The sequence below is a fragment of the Antennarius striatus genome, chromosome 7 (genome assembly GCF_040054535.1).
Source record: "Antennarius striatus isolate MH-2024 chromosome 7, ASM4005453v1, whole genome shotgun sequence".
Taxonomy (NCBI): domain Eukaryota; kingdom Metazoa; phylum Chordata; class Actinopteri; order Lophiiformes; family Antennariidae; genus Antennarius; species Antennarius striatus.
The window spans coordinates 16,350,601-16,365,715 of record NC_090782.1 but is presented as its reverse complement, the minus strand read 5'-3'; the positions used below and the strand labels follow the sequence as shown (position 1 = coordinate 16,365,715).

The following is a 15,115-nucleotide window of genomic DNA, read 5'->3' as shown; positions in this document are numbered from 1 at the left end:
CATGGAGCTAATCATCTGTATCATACTTTTTCAGATGGGTAATAATATTAATAATTTCAATCCATTTTGTTTGAATTGTTTAAGAATTCTGAAGACAAAAACATACATACATACACAAAAATGTCTTAGCTCCTGCAGTTGAATGCCGCAACCTTACATTTACAGGTACTTATTAGTAAAGACTGATGTACAAAGGACACATCTAACTTCCTAGATCAGCTTTAATTCTTAGACAATTTTTACAGGAAGACTTTAAATGCATATAAATGGATTCACTGATGTTGAGGCCTGTCATCAGCTGCATGATAAGGCTAGTCCCAGAGGGATATAAATAGTGTAGATGTTGTTGAGTAAAGGCTGCAGATGAAAGATGAAAACTTCTAGTTGAATCACCTGAATTGTCCTCAGGGACATTGTTGTGCCGGGTCTGAATGTCAGAGTAAAAGCAAATCAGTGACATTAAAAGAACAGGTTCTGCTCTTTAAAAGACTGCTGAGCTCAGTCAGATAATAACCTCATTATACTGTATCACTTTGTGTAAGATGGATGAAAGACTAGCTTACATTTGAACCTTGGCGTTCATATGATATCACAACCACTGATTTCTTATTCACAATGCAAAACTTTGAATTAATGCTGAAACTTACACTTAGCCAAGTGGTGTGATTTGCACACTTACTGCACGGAAGCAATCAAATGAAGTACCGTCATCATTATTCCTTTGTCTCTGGGCAACATGATAACACACTCAAATACATCATGGAACTGACCATTTTCTCACCGGGTAAGGTTTCTATCTCCTTTACTTGAGTAAAGGGGATAGAAACCTAAAGATGACTTCTATTCATGTGAAAAATAGACGAATGGGCTTTATCTATTACAAGTGGAAATGACTGATATAATGTCTCAACCAAACATCACAGCATTGTCTTCTCATTAGCCTGATCAGGTTGTCTACAGTGAGATGTTAGAAAGATAAGCCTGATTGCACAGCTTTTTCTTATTCTTATTGTCTACACTGATTGTAGAGACATGGGTGTCAGGGACTCTAACTGATATGTCTGCTTTGTGGTCGTCTGTGAAAAAGTCTATTGGATACATGCACATCCATGCATGTATCCATATTATTGAATATTGAATATATTATTAAACTCTATCCTCACCCTGCCCTACCCCCTCCCCAGCACCTGACTACCTATCTCTCCCTCCCCCCTTCAACTCAGGGACTGCGCACACGTCACTTCCCCTATGGGATTAGAGTGTATAGAGATGTTTACCATCCCTTGTGTTTCGTTTTATATTTTGTGCTGTACTGTCTGATGTACTGCCTGTGTTGTACTGCCTGTGTTGTACTGTCTGTGTTGTACTGCCTGTGTTGTACTGCCTGTGTTGTACTGCCTGTGTTGTACTGCCTGTGTTGTACTGTCTGTGTTGTACTGCCTGTGTTGTACTGCCTGTGTTGTACTGTCTGTGTTGTACTGCCTGTTGTACTGTCTGTGTTGTACTGCCTGTTGTACTGCCTGTTTACCGTGGGTCAGAGAGGACTGCAATTTCATCTGTGCTGTAGATTATAGATTATAATTATTTTGTTCTTGCACGAAAAGAACTTAGGTAAACAAAGCAAAAGTACCTCAGGGACTCAAACGCTCTGCAAATAAATGTGCAATAGCTAACAAACTGACAGAAGAGAAATATTTGTAAGTGAAATTTCAAACCGTTGTTGTTTCAGTTTAAAGTTTACTTAAATCAATCAGCTCCTGTGGCAGAAAGTGACACAAGAATAAAGAATGAAAACCTGATTGACCACACAAGATTTAATACAACTTTACAAACACACACACACGCACACACACACACACACACACACACACACACACACACACACACACACACACACACACACACACACACACACACACACACACACACACACACACACACACACACACACACACACACACACACACACACATAACATACATGCATACATACATATATGTACACAAACACCACATATTAGAAAATTAAAGGACCTTGAAGCTGAAGGAACGTACTTCTGACCTCATGGATGGATATAACAGCAACAGAAAGTATTCTGCAGTGCAGAGTGAAGTGGCTTCATTTGACTCCTGACCCCCTCCAAAAATGTCTTGAAATAGCAAAAAACCAAAAACCAAAAACCCCCAGATTGGGACGTGTGTATCAACACAACATTAAGAAGGGGACTGAGCGCTGAATGTTATTTTGATATGTATACAACTGTACACACTCGTCAATACCACCCCCTTAAATCTGTGTAGTTTGATTTCAATGAAGATCTTGATGTTACTCACTGTAAAAAATGTCCAATTGTGTAATGCTGAAGAACGTGTAAAAAGAAAACCTGGGTCCACATCTTTGGACGCCATGCACCAAAATTTTATATTCCCCTCTGTGACGACACCAGCTGGGGGTCTAAGGTGCTGGTCAGGGCAGTGCCAGCAGAGGGCAATCAGTGTCTCCTGGTGACACCTCAGCCCGGTGTCCACCAACAAATAAATGAAGGCCTGTTAATCACTCTCGCTCTCTCTCTCCTTCTTCGCAGGCACTGTGAGTTGTGACAGCTTCAGTCCCTGTGTTAACTTTTTGATCTGTTTAGACACCCTACAACCCTCACACACACAGCCTTTATTCACACACAACATGTACTTCATGCTCATGTTACTGATTCTCACACCCCATGATTTGTGATTCTTGTTGGATATATAATTTGAGCACATTTCTGTTAAAAAAATATTTTGTTATTCCTTTAAAACACGGTGTGTCTCCATCTTTGTCATGGCTGTGAGAACCAGGTTGTGACACCAACGTGCCTTTCTGCCTCACATTTACATAGGCTTTAGGAAGGATGCCTGAGTCTGTCTTTTTGAGTGATGTTGATGTCATTTTACCATGACGATGAACAAAAACATTTTTTTTGGTGGTCTGTTGTTCTTTTGTTTGTAATTAGTCTTCCCCAATTTCCTGCAGGTAAATTGAAACATCCATTCCTCATATAGCAGAACAGATTAATAAATATGATTTTTTATTTCTTTTCCATACACAGCAACTGGATTTGAAAATACTGCTAATATTGCTGCTGATATTCTCCATGAAACAGCACTCCATCATCTAAATGAGAAATCCATTCAATTGAAAATTGATTTCAAGTCAAGTTGTTTCCATAGAGATAAATAAAGTCATGACACAGTGTACACTCCGATCAATAGAAGGCAATTAAGACATGCAGCAGAAACAATGAAAGCAAACATGACAGTAAGCAACAAGAGGCAACAAGACAACTTGTCATCTGATAAAGGTTCCTTAGAGTACAATCTAACAGTACAGAACAATGCTATTGAAAATATTTCTTATATATGTGAAAAATTGTTTATAATGGACACTTTCTCTCACTCTCACACACACACAAATGCACGCAGATCCACACATATACACACTACATATATACTATATGCATTAGATTATCTACAACTACAATACCACTAGTCAATAGCACAATACTAAAATATTAATGTTGGATAATCTTTTTTGTGTAACATAAGTTTCATTTATTTATTTTACTCTCAAATTAACTCAGAAACATCACAGTCTTTTACATAGCTTTGTTGTAGATGACTAAATACATAAAAACTTACTACCAGCTTCTGGCTTAGACCAACTTTTAATATTAATTGTTTCTCACCACCTCATAAAGAATTATCAGGATTTATAAGTACCATTCCTATCACTGACAAAAAAAGTAAAAAAAAAAAAAAGAATATACAAAACAATTTTTTCATGAAATGACTTTTGTAATATCTGATATACAGTACATTTGGTTTTCTTCTCTATGTAAAGCTGGTTTCATCCTTCATCCTCATTTCGACATCTTCTACCTCAGCTTCAATAACAGCAGCGCCGTTGCCATCGCTTAGGGTGCTGCGAAGTGTTACCCGGGTAACGCTGAGCGAGTGCTTCCTGGGAGTGGAGTGAAGTTGACGATGGCACATCACTTCTTTGAACATGTCTCTGAAGCGTGTGGACATGAGGTTATACAGGACTGGATTGACTGCTGAGCTTAGATAGAAAAATACTCCAGAGATGATGTGAACATATTGGAAGATTTCTAAGTGGCTGTCAGTCCAGTCATTGATGAAACTCCACATGAGGCGGTCTGTGTGAAACGGTGCCCAGCAGATGGTAAAAACCACCACTAAAACAACTGTAAAAAAAGATGGCAGAGGATAAATAAATTACTGTTAATTGCAGTGAGGTTCATGGCTGGTGAGGCACTGACTTCATCATAATCAGATTTACAAACATACAAAAATACAGTGTAGCTTATTCATCATTTAATTAGCAACAGGCTGGGAATTCAGCCTAGATTGGCGAATGATGTTAGATTGTGTTTACTGGAACTTATCAACTTGATTAACTAGTTGGGATGAATGTTGATCTCTGCAGCCCCACACGGGACTGTAAGAATGCAATAGTGAGAGGTAGAACGACAGGCAGCTCCTTCGTGTTGCATCCAATGAGCAACTTGCCAACTCTTGTCTCCAGCCTACTGTTGCACAACTGTTAAAGCATTTACATTTACAAGTAATGTTTGTCTAAAAAAAGTATTTTATTTTTATTTCTATAGTAGATGGTAATTTTATGTATACTATTTATAGAATATAAAATACAGGCCAAAACTTTTGACACACCTTCTCATTGAATGCGTTTTCTTTATTTTTATGACTATTTACATTGTACCGTAGATTCTCACTGAAGGCATTAAAAGTATGAATGAACACATGTGTAGTTACGTACTTAAGAATAAAAGGTGAAATAATTGAAAACATGTTTTATATTGTACTTTCTTCAAAATAGCCTCCTTTTGCTCTGATCACTTCTTTGCACACTCTTGGTAGTTTCTTGATGAACTTTTCCAACAGTCTTGAAGGAGTTCCCAGAGGTGTTTAGCTCTTGTTGACCGCTTTGCCTTCACTTTGCGGACCAGCTCACCACAAAACATCTAAATTGGGTTCAGGTCTGGTGACTATGAAGGTCATCTGTTGCAGCACCCTTTTTGTTAAGTACATAAATCCACATGCATTCATTCAAAGCTTTGATGCATTCAGTGAGAATCTACAATGTAAATAATTGTGAAAATAGAGAAAACGCATTGAATGAGAAGGTGTGGCCAAACATTTGGCCCGTCATGTATATTTTTTATTTCATTTTATATAATCATGATTTGGTAAAGTCACGAATTTGCGTAAGTAATTTAAAGAAACACCCCCCCCCCCCCCCCCAAAAAAAAATAAAAAATAAAAAATCAATTATTACTTGAGCACATTTCAGAAAGTCTTACATTTCAGAAAATGAAATTGTAAGACTTGGTTGACATTACAAATATTCTTGCCCTGATCAAAGATCCATTGAGAGGTTAGATATTTGGAAGACTATATTATCAATTAAAGTTGTATATCTTCTCACATACATAAACACAATCCATTGCCTATTCCTGATTTGACAAACATGTCGCATCCTCTGGGATGGTTTTTATAAAAATTCCACTTATAAAAAAGTGAAAATATAATGCTGACTTTTCAATGAAATCAGAATTTGAAGATGGTTCATTTATCAAATAAGCCATTATGTTGGAGGAATCAACTTTCGTTGAATATGCTTGCAATCATTACATTAAGTCTCTTGGTATTCGACTGGCCTTGAATCATTTCCATACATAAAGCTCATTGCTCATTAACCGGGACTGGCTGACACTGTTGTCTATTACTGAATGCTTGATTTGAAGGTTCTTCCATCTCATTGGCTGCCTGACCTTCAGCTCGCATCTTTTCAATCACAGTGATAAATGTTTTTTAGAAATAGCAGCTGAACACAAGATGATCTCATCCTCAAGAAATTGGATGTATGTATGTATGTATGTATGGATGGATGATAGCTAATATTTGAGTCTTTGTTGATGCCTTTGAGGAGAAGTCTTCACACACGAGCAAGAAGACGACAGAATAATTTGAATAGGCTGAACCGATATTCATGAATTACCTACAGTGACAGCTACAGGAGGCAACCCTTCATCTCCAAAGTCAGGCTGTGTAGCCATGCACACTGTACAGAGTGTAGATTAATCACTGCACATGGCTCAAACATATGATCCATCAAGGACGTTCTCATAAACATTTGCCTTCATCTCCATGTCTGAGAAATTTACAAGCCAATGTGGTAGATGTTAGTAATATTCATTTATTATCTGTACTGCTTTTCAAGTTACATTTTTTGTCTGACTGGCATTTTTTTTCATGACACAAGTGTTCAGCTGACTTCCTTGTTGGCCAGAGGTTTGTTCTGTCAGGTTAAAATGACTTATCATTTACCTTAAATACCAAATCAAGACCAATATAAAATGACTATTTCACTTCTCTTGATTAAAGACTTAATGTTATTTGACAAAAAATAAATTTATTTGGCAGCACGGTGGCACGTGTTAGTGCTATTAACTTTCAGTGGAACCCGTTCACTGCAAAATATGTATTTCAGCACCAATAGGATTTTTCTCTAAAATGTTTAGATGCTTTCAGTTTCAATTAATGTTTAATTTTGATTAAATAACATAAAATTTTTATTGCGATATTTGCTCTTGACTCACAAAAGGTGGAAACAAGAGTCCTGTAATAAAAGAAGATGAGACAGGATTTATACTCACACAACATTTTAGTGACCTGCTTTCGACGTGCCTTCTGCTGCTGCGTTCGAATGTTACAGAAGTCATGTTCAAAGCCTGACTTTGCCTCCAGTGCCTGATGCATCTTCTCCCGCTTCAGCTGCAGCCCAATGAGCATGTAGAGAGCGCTGATCGTGAGCATCGGCAGAATGAAAAAGAGGAAGGTTGTCACCTGGATAGTCAGGTTGTAAATCCAATGCGGTTTCACCAATGTACAGACTGCTGAATCAGGGATCTCCATGCTTACATTCCCGGTGGGGTTGTTGCGATTACTGTGAAGGATGTTGATTCCATGCAAACTTGTGTTGGGCAAAGCACACAACAATGACACACCCCACACTGTAAGGATGACTCTTTTGGCATGGGTTCGTGTCACAACATATTTTGCACGTAGTGGATGCACCACAGCAATGTAACGCTCCACACTCAATGCTGTCACATTGAGGATTGAGGCCATGCAAACAGTCTCAAATAGGAATGTCTTAAAGTAGCAGCCCTCCTTTCCCAAGAGGAAGGGGTAGTTCTGCCACAGTTCATACAGCTCTAATGGCATACCTAACAGAAGCACAAGCAGATCTGACACTGCCAAGCTGAACAAATAGTAGTTTGTTGGGGTCCACATTACTTTGTTACGTGCGATCACGGTGCATGTGAGTGTATTTCCCACTATGCCTACCATGAAGATCACCAGGTAAATGAGACAGACAGGAAGGAATGCAGATGATCGACGTGGCCCCAGATATTTCTCCAGGTATTCTTCCTCTGTCAGACATGCATCATCGAGATCTGTGTGGCTACCATTAATGCCATAGTTAAGATAGACACATTTTTCCCCAGGAGAACAAAACCAACCGCTGGTCTCTCCCATTTGGTCCAATGAACAGTTGTTAGAAGTGGACATAGTGTTGAGGGATTTACATTCACTATGAGAAAAGAAAGACAAGAAATCAGTATTCAATAGCATTTGCGGCCATAAGACAATTTATTTCTATAAAATACAATTTATAATTAAAGAATGGCTAAAAGCAAACTTTTGTTAAAACCATTCTTGAGTGCAGCAAAATAGGGAATATGATTTGGAACTGGATTCAGATGATGGGGAAGAACTAATGCAAAAATTCACTACTGTTGAAAATGTTTTTCTTCACCAGCCTTGTTAAGATTTATGAATTACTTTTAAAAATTAATACAAAATCTTATAACCAGTCAGGATCAGCAGTATTCTTTCTTCTTGTCTCTCAAGATTTCTGTTTTACCATTTTGTTCAAACTGCAGAAATGCATTGAGAAGGCGTCTATCCTTGGAACTTGGTTGCTTAGTCATTTGGTTGTTTCATCAATAAAAACCCAGTAACTTCTAACCCTACCACCATAGCATGCTTTGGGAAAACTTTGCTTATACATGTTTAGTTACACTCTGACGTTGCAAAATGCACATACTGTAACAGAGTGGGAGTACACAGGCACACACACACACCTTCAAACAAAATCTTCCCAATGTGCTCGACTGCTGTTTACATCCTATCCTACAATGCCTTAGTATAACACTCACAACCTGTAACTGCTAGTAATTACGTACGGCAGCTTGATGAGGACCAACTAGTCAAGCTGCACTTCAAATAATGAGGTTAAGTCAAATGAACATTTAGTAAGATAGTATTCATATGTTTTTATTACAAATAAAACACAAAATTATTACACTAATTGGAATGTGCATTTATTTATAACTAATCAATCAGTCAATCCATTTGAGAGGCTGCTGTGTGCTATGGTGATGTTATAAAAGGGCCACCAGCATGCTGGGTGCTGTTGTAGCATTCAGTGTGAATGCTGTATGCTTTTTAGTTTTAACAATTCTGAATGTGTACCTTGTAGATAATTTCAAAATTGTTACCTACATAACAATCTACAAAATATCTACTTAGTGATCTGCCTGGCTTGCAGCCCTGTCATAATCAGCTTTCTTTTGAAAGCATTATCTGGTCGGAACGTATGATTTTGTACATAATATTTACAAAAACTGACCACAACAGCTTTTTTCAGCACTTGCTTCCCTTCTCCCAATGTTTTTTTTTTTTTGCAGTGACGTGCAACACAACATTGAAAGAGCCTTGTGTGTGTGTTTGTAAGTATGTCTCTAGGTGACTCGAGCTCATTCAATCCTTCTAATCTATTGATCACCTGCAAGCAATCTTGCAGGTGATCAAGTATTTAAGCTCCAGCTCCCCAACCAGTAACTGTTGCATCATCTGTTATACATACTGCAGTGAAAAAATGTCTGACTCCCTGCTTTTCTTGGGGGGCAATTTGTGGAAGTCCAGATCTAGATTTTTGTCTTCTGTACCACAGATGCATACATCCTGTTACATCCTGGAGATTTGTCTGTTCACTATTGCGTCTAGTCATCTATGCGACCTCCTCACAGGCCAGTCTATCAAGATCTTTGTTTTTTAATCCTCTGTACTCATGAGGAAAAAGTAATCTTAGATTCTTTTGTCTCTGCTCTGAGCTCTGCATTTGGTTCCTACGTATGTGAGAAACATTGGCTACAGACTCCGAGTAGTCTAACAATGATTTTGCTGAGTTTCTTAGTTGTTTATAGTTTTTCCAGAATTTTCCATGATACTAAAAGGAAAAACAGAGCCAAATATGGTACACCAGGGGAGTAAAAGCTGCAAAACACTGAAACGTAAAACCACACAAACTAGTTAAAATTCAAATGTGCATGTGCCCTCATGAATGAGGAAGACTTGACATTCATCTCTGCATGTTATTCTTAACATTTTTTCTGAAATTCGGAATTAGATAAATTACACCAGCCAATGAGTTTAGATAATGCACAATGACAATACACAAGACTGAGTGATGGAATGATGTTCAATTTTCTCCTTAAAGTTCACGGTCATCACAAGCCTCAACTGTGCCTCAATGAAGACAATCCTTCAGACTTCATTTGAAACACAAACAACAGATATTTAGCAGTTAGAGACATGGCTATGTATAAAACAGTGAACGTTCGATACTTATTCACCTGGGAAAGATTAATTTGCGCTGTTCCACTGTGCTGTCACTGGAAAATAATGGTAATAGAGTATTGCTATTTGCCAAGAACATGTTTAGAAATTGTTGCTCGACCCAAGGTGGAAAAAGTCAAGCTTTTCAAGATAACTTGATTTTTATTTACATGTGAATGACTGTTGCTGATTAGCAGGGAAACAATGCTAATAATTTCTAAGAAATGTTTGTACCTCTACCTCTTGTACCATGAATTTAATTAGGATGCATCTTGTGTATTTTGGTTAAACCTGCCAGTTGGGTAATTTAAATTACATGAATTATTTCTTTTATAAATGCAAAATTTTCAGCCGCCCATGTCCTTTAAGCCACTTCTTACTTAATATTGCCATTTTCTTGTCAGTGATAGCACAGAGACAAACTTGGGATCAATGATAAAAGAACATGAAATCAAATGAGACATCCACAGCATGCTTTCTAAATATAGATTTACTACTGTAATAAATTTTTCTATTTTTCAGGATACATGATCTTTGGTTGATATTATACAAACATTTGTAGATGAAACATTTTCCCTCATGGGCAGTTCTCTGGTCATTTATCTCTTCTGTGCTACATGTGATGTTTAGATATTTGAAAGTTATTGGATATACTGTCTGATTCTACAGATAGAAATAGTTTTAGGTCACACTTTGGTAATTTTGATATTTATTGTAGCTTCAATAGCTATGGTATACAATTTTTTTCTTTTCAGTTCTAATACATAACTGATACTACCATACATTTGAACAAATGTTGAATCTTTTTGTGTAGTAGGTGGAAATGATCGTGTTTAGCTCCACTCACTCCCACTCATTGAGGCATCCTTTGCTTGTGCCCTTGATGTGAATTGAAGTAATAAATTCCAGTAAAATTAATACCTGTATAGAGAGTGCAGGTTATATGTAGAAAGGCTGTGGCATTGGTTCCGCAACACAAGGATTTTGATTGGAAAGTTGATACACTGACAACACAGATGTCTCAGTGCAGCTCCTAAGACACACACACACACACACACACACACACACACACACACACACACACACACACACACACACACACACACACACACACACACACACACACACACGTATGTATTAAAGTGTGTGTGTATTATACATATTATCTTTTGCCTCAAATTGACACAAAACAAATTTTTTACTTTCTTTTGTTGCATCATTAGTGTATTCGGATAAATAAACCTGCAGAATACTGAATGAGTTCAGATGTAAACATCCAGCACTGATTGTGTTTTTTTGTTTTTTTCCTCTTGTTTTGTAGATGTAATTCGATTTCAGTGGTTTTAATTCAATTACCTTTTCCTAGCAATCATATTACCATTCATATATCAATGGATTTAGCAGAATGACAAAACTTTAGTAAATTGACATTACATATAAGGAACAATTTCAATTATAGCTTCACTGTTGTGTACCAAGCAAATCAATATACAATGGAATCAATTAGAAAAACGTAGCATGCACCTGGGATGAAACATTCATTTGTCATGTCATTAACAAAATATCAATTAAATGTAATTTCTTCTGTTTTTACATACAGTTGGTCAAAGCTGTTTAGTGAGGTTGTCTAAGTTTACAATACAGTATACTTATATTTATCTTATATTAATATAAGAATGTAGTTAACCCTGCAAATGAAAACAAAAATCCTAAAATATAATGATTAATAAATTGGTTGAATCTCTGTAATTTTGTGGCTTTGAATGATGAAGGGATGAGGTGGTAGATAACATTACAGTAATGTGGTACATTTAGCTTTCAAAAGAGCATAATTTGTCTTACCTGCAATGTGCCCCTGTTGTAAACACAGATCAGTATTTCTAACGTTGAGTGTGAATCATATGTTGTTCACTCAGTCCACTATCCTTGAGGTGCTGTCGTTCTCTTTTCAAGCCTTCTCACAATTCTCTCTCACAATCCTCTCTCTCTCTCTCTCTCTCTCTCTCTCTCTCTCTCGCTCTCTCAGTGCCAGTTACACTCAGGTCTACCTGGTCAATGCTTCACCGGAAAATACGGACATTCAAACTTCCATTAAGATTGCAGTTTGCGTCATGAAACAAGTGTTTTCCATGAGGATTGTGCCTTGTAGTGTTTTTTGGATGATTTTTAAAAAATGTTTACTGGCACTATGCAGTAACAGACCGTGATTTAGTTTTGACCGTGATGTGACGTGAAGCTTTTTTTTAAATTGTTCAATATTCCAACTGGATTTCTTACCAACCCTCTCACTGACTGCATCTTAGATGGTCTTTTCCACAATAGCTAAATGTTTAGTAAATGAATAGAAAATCATAATTCATATGATCATTCTGGAAATTAAAGCCTAATGCCAGCTTACCACCACAATGGTCTTTTTCATTTAAAAATGTCACTGAAAAGTTCCAGTCTTTTGCCGTATCTGTTGCACTTATACAAAAAATACAGCCTTGTTTTTGATATTGAGAATTGTAGTGGATTTTTTTGAAAAGGAGGTGAAATAAAAAATTGAAGTACTGTATGACAAAAGTTTGTGTTGCCCCGAGAACCGAAATTATTTTTTATGTGACCTCACCAGGAAAAACAATTGCCTGGTCTAGAGGACTGCATCCTGCTGCAGGACTGTATGTCACACACAACATAGGAAAAACAGCATACTTCCCATGCAGACTGGAGCATTGTTCAGCAACTGCTGGATCAAACTGACTTCTTCACACACCTACCACATTCCAAACCAATGATTAACATAACTAATGAGTCCATCATCTCACCTCAATCAGAAGTGAGTCGCTAATTATCAGTTATGATGTAGTGGGTAGGAAATAGGCTGTAACTATATGCAAAGCATGACTCATTAATGCTCTATACCAGTTGTCCCTAACCTTTTTCGTACTACGGACTTTATTTAGTGACTGGCCTTTAAGGTCTGGCGGATAAAAACAAAAAAATAAAATGGTACAACCAGAATAAAAACCGCTGTTTTGCAGCTTGGTTTTTTTTTTTTGGTGAAGTTGTAGGTTCTTCTTCTGTATTCTCACTGGGTCTTTTACACTGCCCAAAGAAACTTTCCAAAGATGTTTTATGTTTGTTTAGCTAACTTGGAAGTTTCAGTTTAGTGGTAATGTATTCTGTGTTACTAGACGGAGCAGTGCCTTTAAGTAGGCAGTTATGTGACCAAGGCAATTGTCTTGACATGCATCATGAGTGAGTCATAGACAGATGTGGAGGAGAGAGTCCGGTAATTTTTCAAATCAAAACATTGATCATAATCAGATCATGAATGAAATGGAAATAATGTAAATTATGCACTTTCTGTGCAGCCTGGTACCAATTGAGACCGATACCAGGCTGTGGCCCAGAGGTTGGGGACCCCTGCTCTAATCAACCAGAGATATTGATGGAGATTATATGCACAAATGCACAAACCAATATTCACAGATAATCCATGGTTTTGTGTGAATATACTATTTCTTAAAATATGTATTTCCAACATGTTTCAGGGATATAATCAAGAAGAAATTGATTGACTGACTTCTTGAGAGAACTGTGCCATGTAGATACATGGTTAGTAGGTGTCAATATTTTTGTTATTGACATGGTTGATGTTGCTCCTGTAAGGGAAAGGTAATGGGTAAAAGCACTGATAAATTACCTCAATTAAAAAAAATCCTTCGTGAATGATTCCTCAGTGGAGCAGCCTGATGCCATATAAAACTCTGTCACTGACAGACTTTATCTGCAACCTGGCACAGTACTCATATACAGTACACTACGCCCTAGTTCCTTGTGGTTAATACATTCCAGGAACCACACACAAATAATACATTTTCCGATAGAGCAAAAAAATATTTATCTTATTATTTACGGTAATTTAAATGTTTATGACCCTTCCCATACTGATTGTAGGAGCCATGTCTCTCTCTTTTCCATGACGTATCTCTGTCCCCAGTGCATTTTTTCCCCCCCAACCAACAGGTCAAGGCGGATGACTTCCCTCCAGAGCCTGTGTCCTGCCTGGAGTTTCTTCCTCAATGAGGGAGTTTTTCCCCACCACCGTTGCTCATGCTTGCTCTGGAGGGCATTGTTGGCTTTCTGCCTGTTAAGCGCTTTGAAATATCTCCAGATGGGAGTAAGCGCTATATAAATAAAAGTTAATTGATTGACAAGAGGTTCTGAGAGGTTTTTTTTAAGGTGAATTGTTTGCAAGTCATTATATATTAAATTTCAATCTATAATTGCAAGAATGAACTGGACAAGATGAGGGAAATGAGTTTTGGAGATGTCTGTATGGAGCGGTGCTAGTAGTGTTTGGAGTGCGTCATCCACATTAGCTTGTGGTGGAATGCAAACACCAACGAACACGGAGGAGAACTCCCGTGGAGAATAAAAAGGCTTGCAGTTGATAAAGAATGTCTCAATGTTCGGTCCACAGAATCTGCTGAGCACTGTGACATCTTTACGCCAACCTTCGTTGATGTAGAAGCATATTCCATCGCCCTTGGTTTTCCCCGACAGCTCCTTGACGCAGTCCGCACCGTGAAGTCGAAAGTCCAACAGATGTAGAGCGCCGTCGGGGATTGATTCATTGAGCCAAGTTTCAGTGAAACACAGGGCAGCTTTAACGTGCAAAGTCCATATTTTTCCCGCAGAGGAGGTGCAGCTCCTCTGGTTTGTTGGGAAATGAGTGGAGATTTGCCAGATGTATTGATGGCAGCGGGGTCCAATCAAGATCTCTGCAAAACTGCTCGTATCTGATGCAAACTACGGAATAAAATGATTCGGTAAGAACTGTCTGATGGCCAGCAGTTCTTCTGAGGAGTAGGTGATAGGATAGCACTCAGAAACAGACCCGAATGTCGACAAAAAACACAAAATAAAATAAAACAAGTGAGAGCTCTGTGCCGAGGCGTCCATCTGCGGCGCCATCTTGCATCATTATATGACAATAATGTCAATGTGGATTTAGACCAACAAAGATTTATTTGTTAGAAAATATGCTGAGTGAAAATTTCAAGGTGGCCTTGCCATCATAGAAAGAAAGGCTGCTTTTAGGTGTTTGCTTAAAAAAGGCCCTGATAACTTGTTAGGACTTCATTCATTGAGCTGATGACACCATTGGGTTGATGACACACACACACACACGCACGCACGCACGCACGCACGCACACACACACACACACACACACACACACACACACGTGCATACATATATATATGTAAGGACAAAGCAGGAAAGTAAAATCCAAATCCAAAATTTGTTTGACAGGCACCACTTAATCAGACAGAACACATAATCAAATCGGACAAGTGGGGTT

The 15,115-nt window shown here is 37.9% G+C and overlaps 1 protein-coding gene across 1 annotated transcript; it reads right to left on the bottom strand.

Moving 5' to 3' along the window:
- Positions 1-3,866: 3,866 nt before the first annotated feature.
- Positions 3,867-7,652, bottom strand: nmur1a (neuromedin U receptor 1a). The gene is made up of 2 exons (XM_068319330.1): positions 6,734-7,652; positions 3,867-4,240 (listed from the first exon to the last, which is right to left on the bottom strand). Exons 1-2 carry the CDS (start codon positions 7,650-7,652, stop codon positions 3,867-3,869), a joined length of 1,293 nt encoding a protein of 430 aa, XP_068175431.1.
- Between the last annotated feature and the right edge of the window lie 7,463 nt (positions 7,653-15,115).

Coding starts and splice junctions, on each gene's coding strand:
- nmur1a (XM_068319330.1), bottom strand. CDS start 7,652: ATGTCCACTTCTAACAACTGTTCATTGGACCAAATGGGAGAGACCAGC. Junction 4,241..6,733: donor GCAGGTCACTAAAATGTTGT/GTGAGTATAAAT, acceptor CTTTTTTTACAG/TTGTTTTAGTGGTGGTTTTT.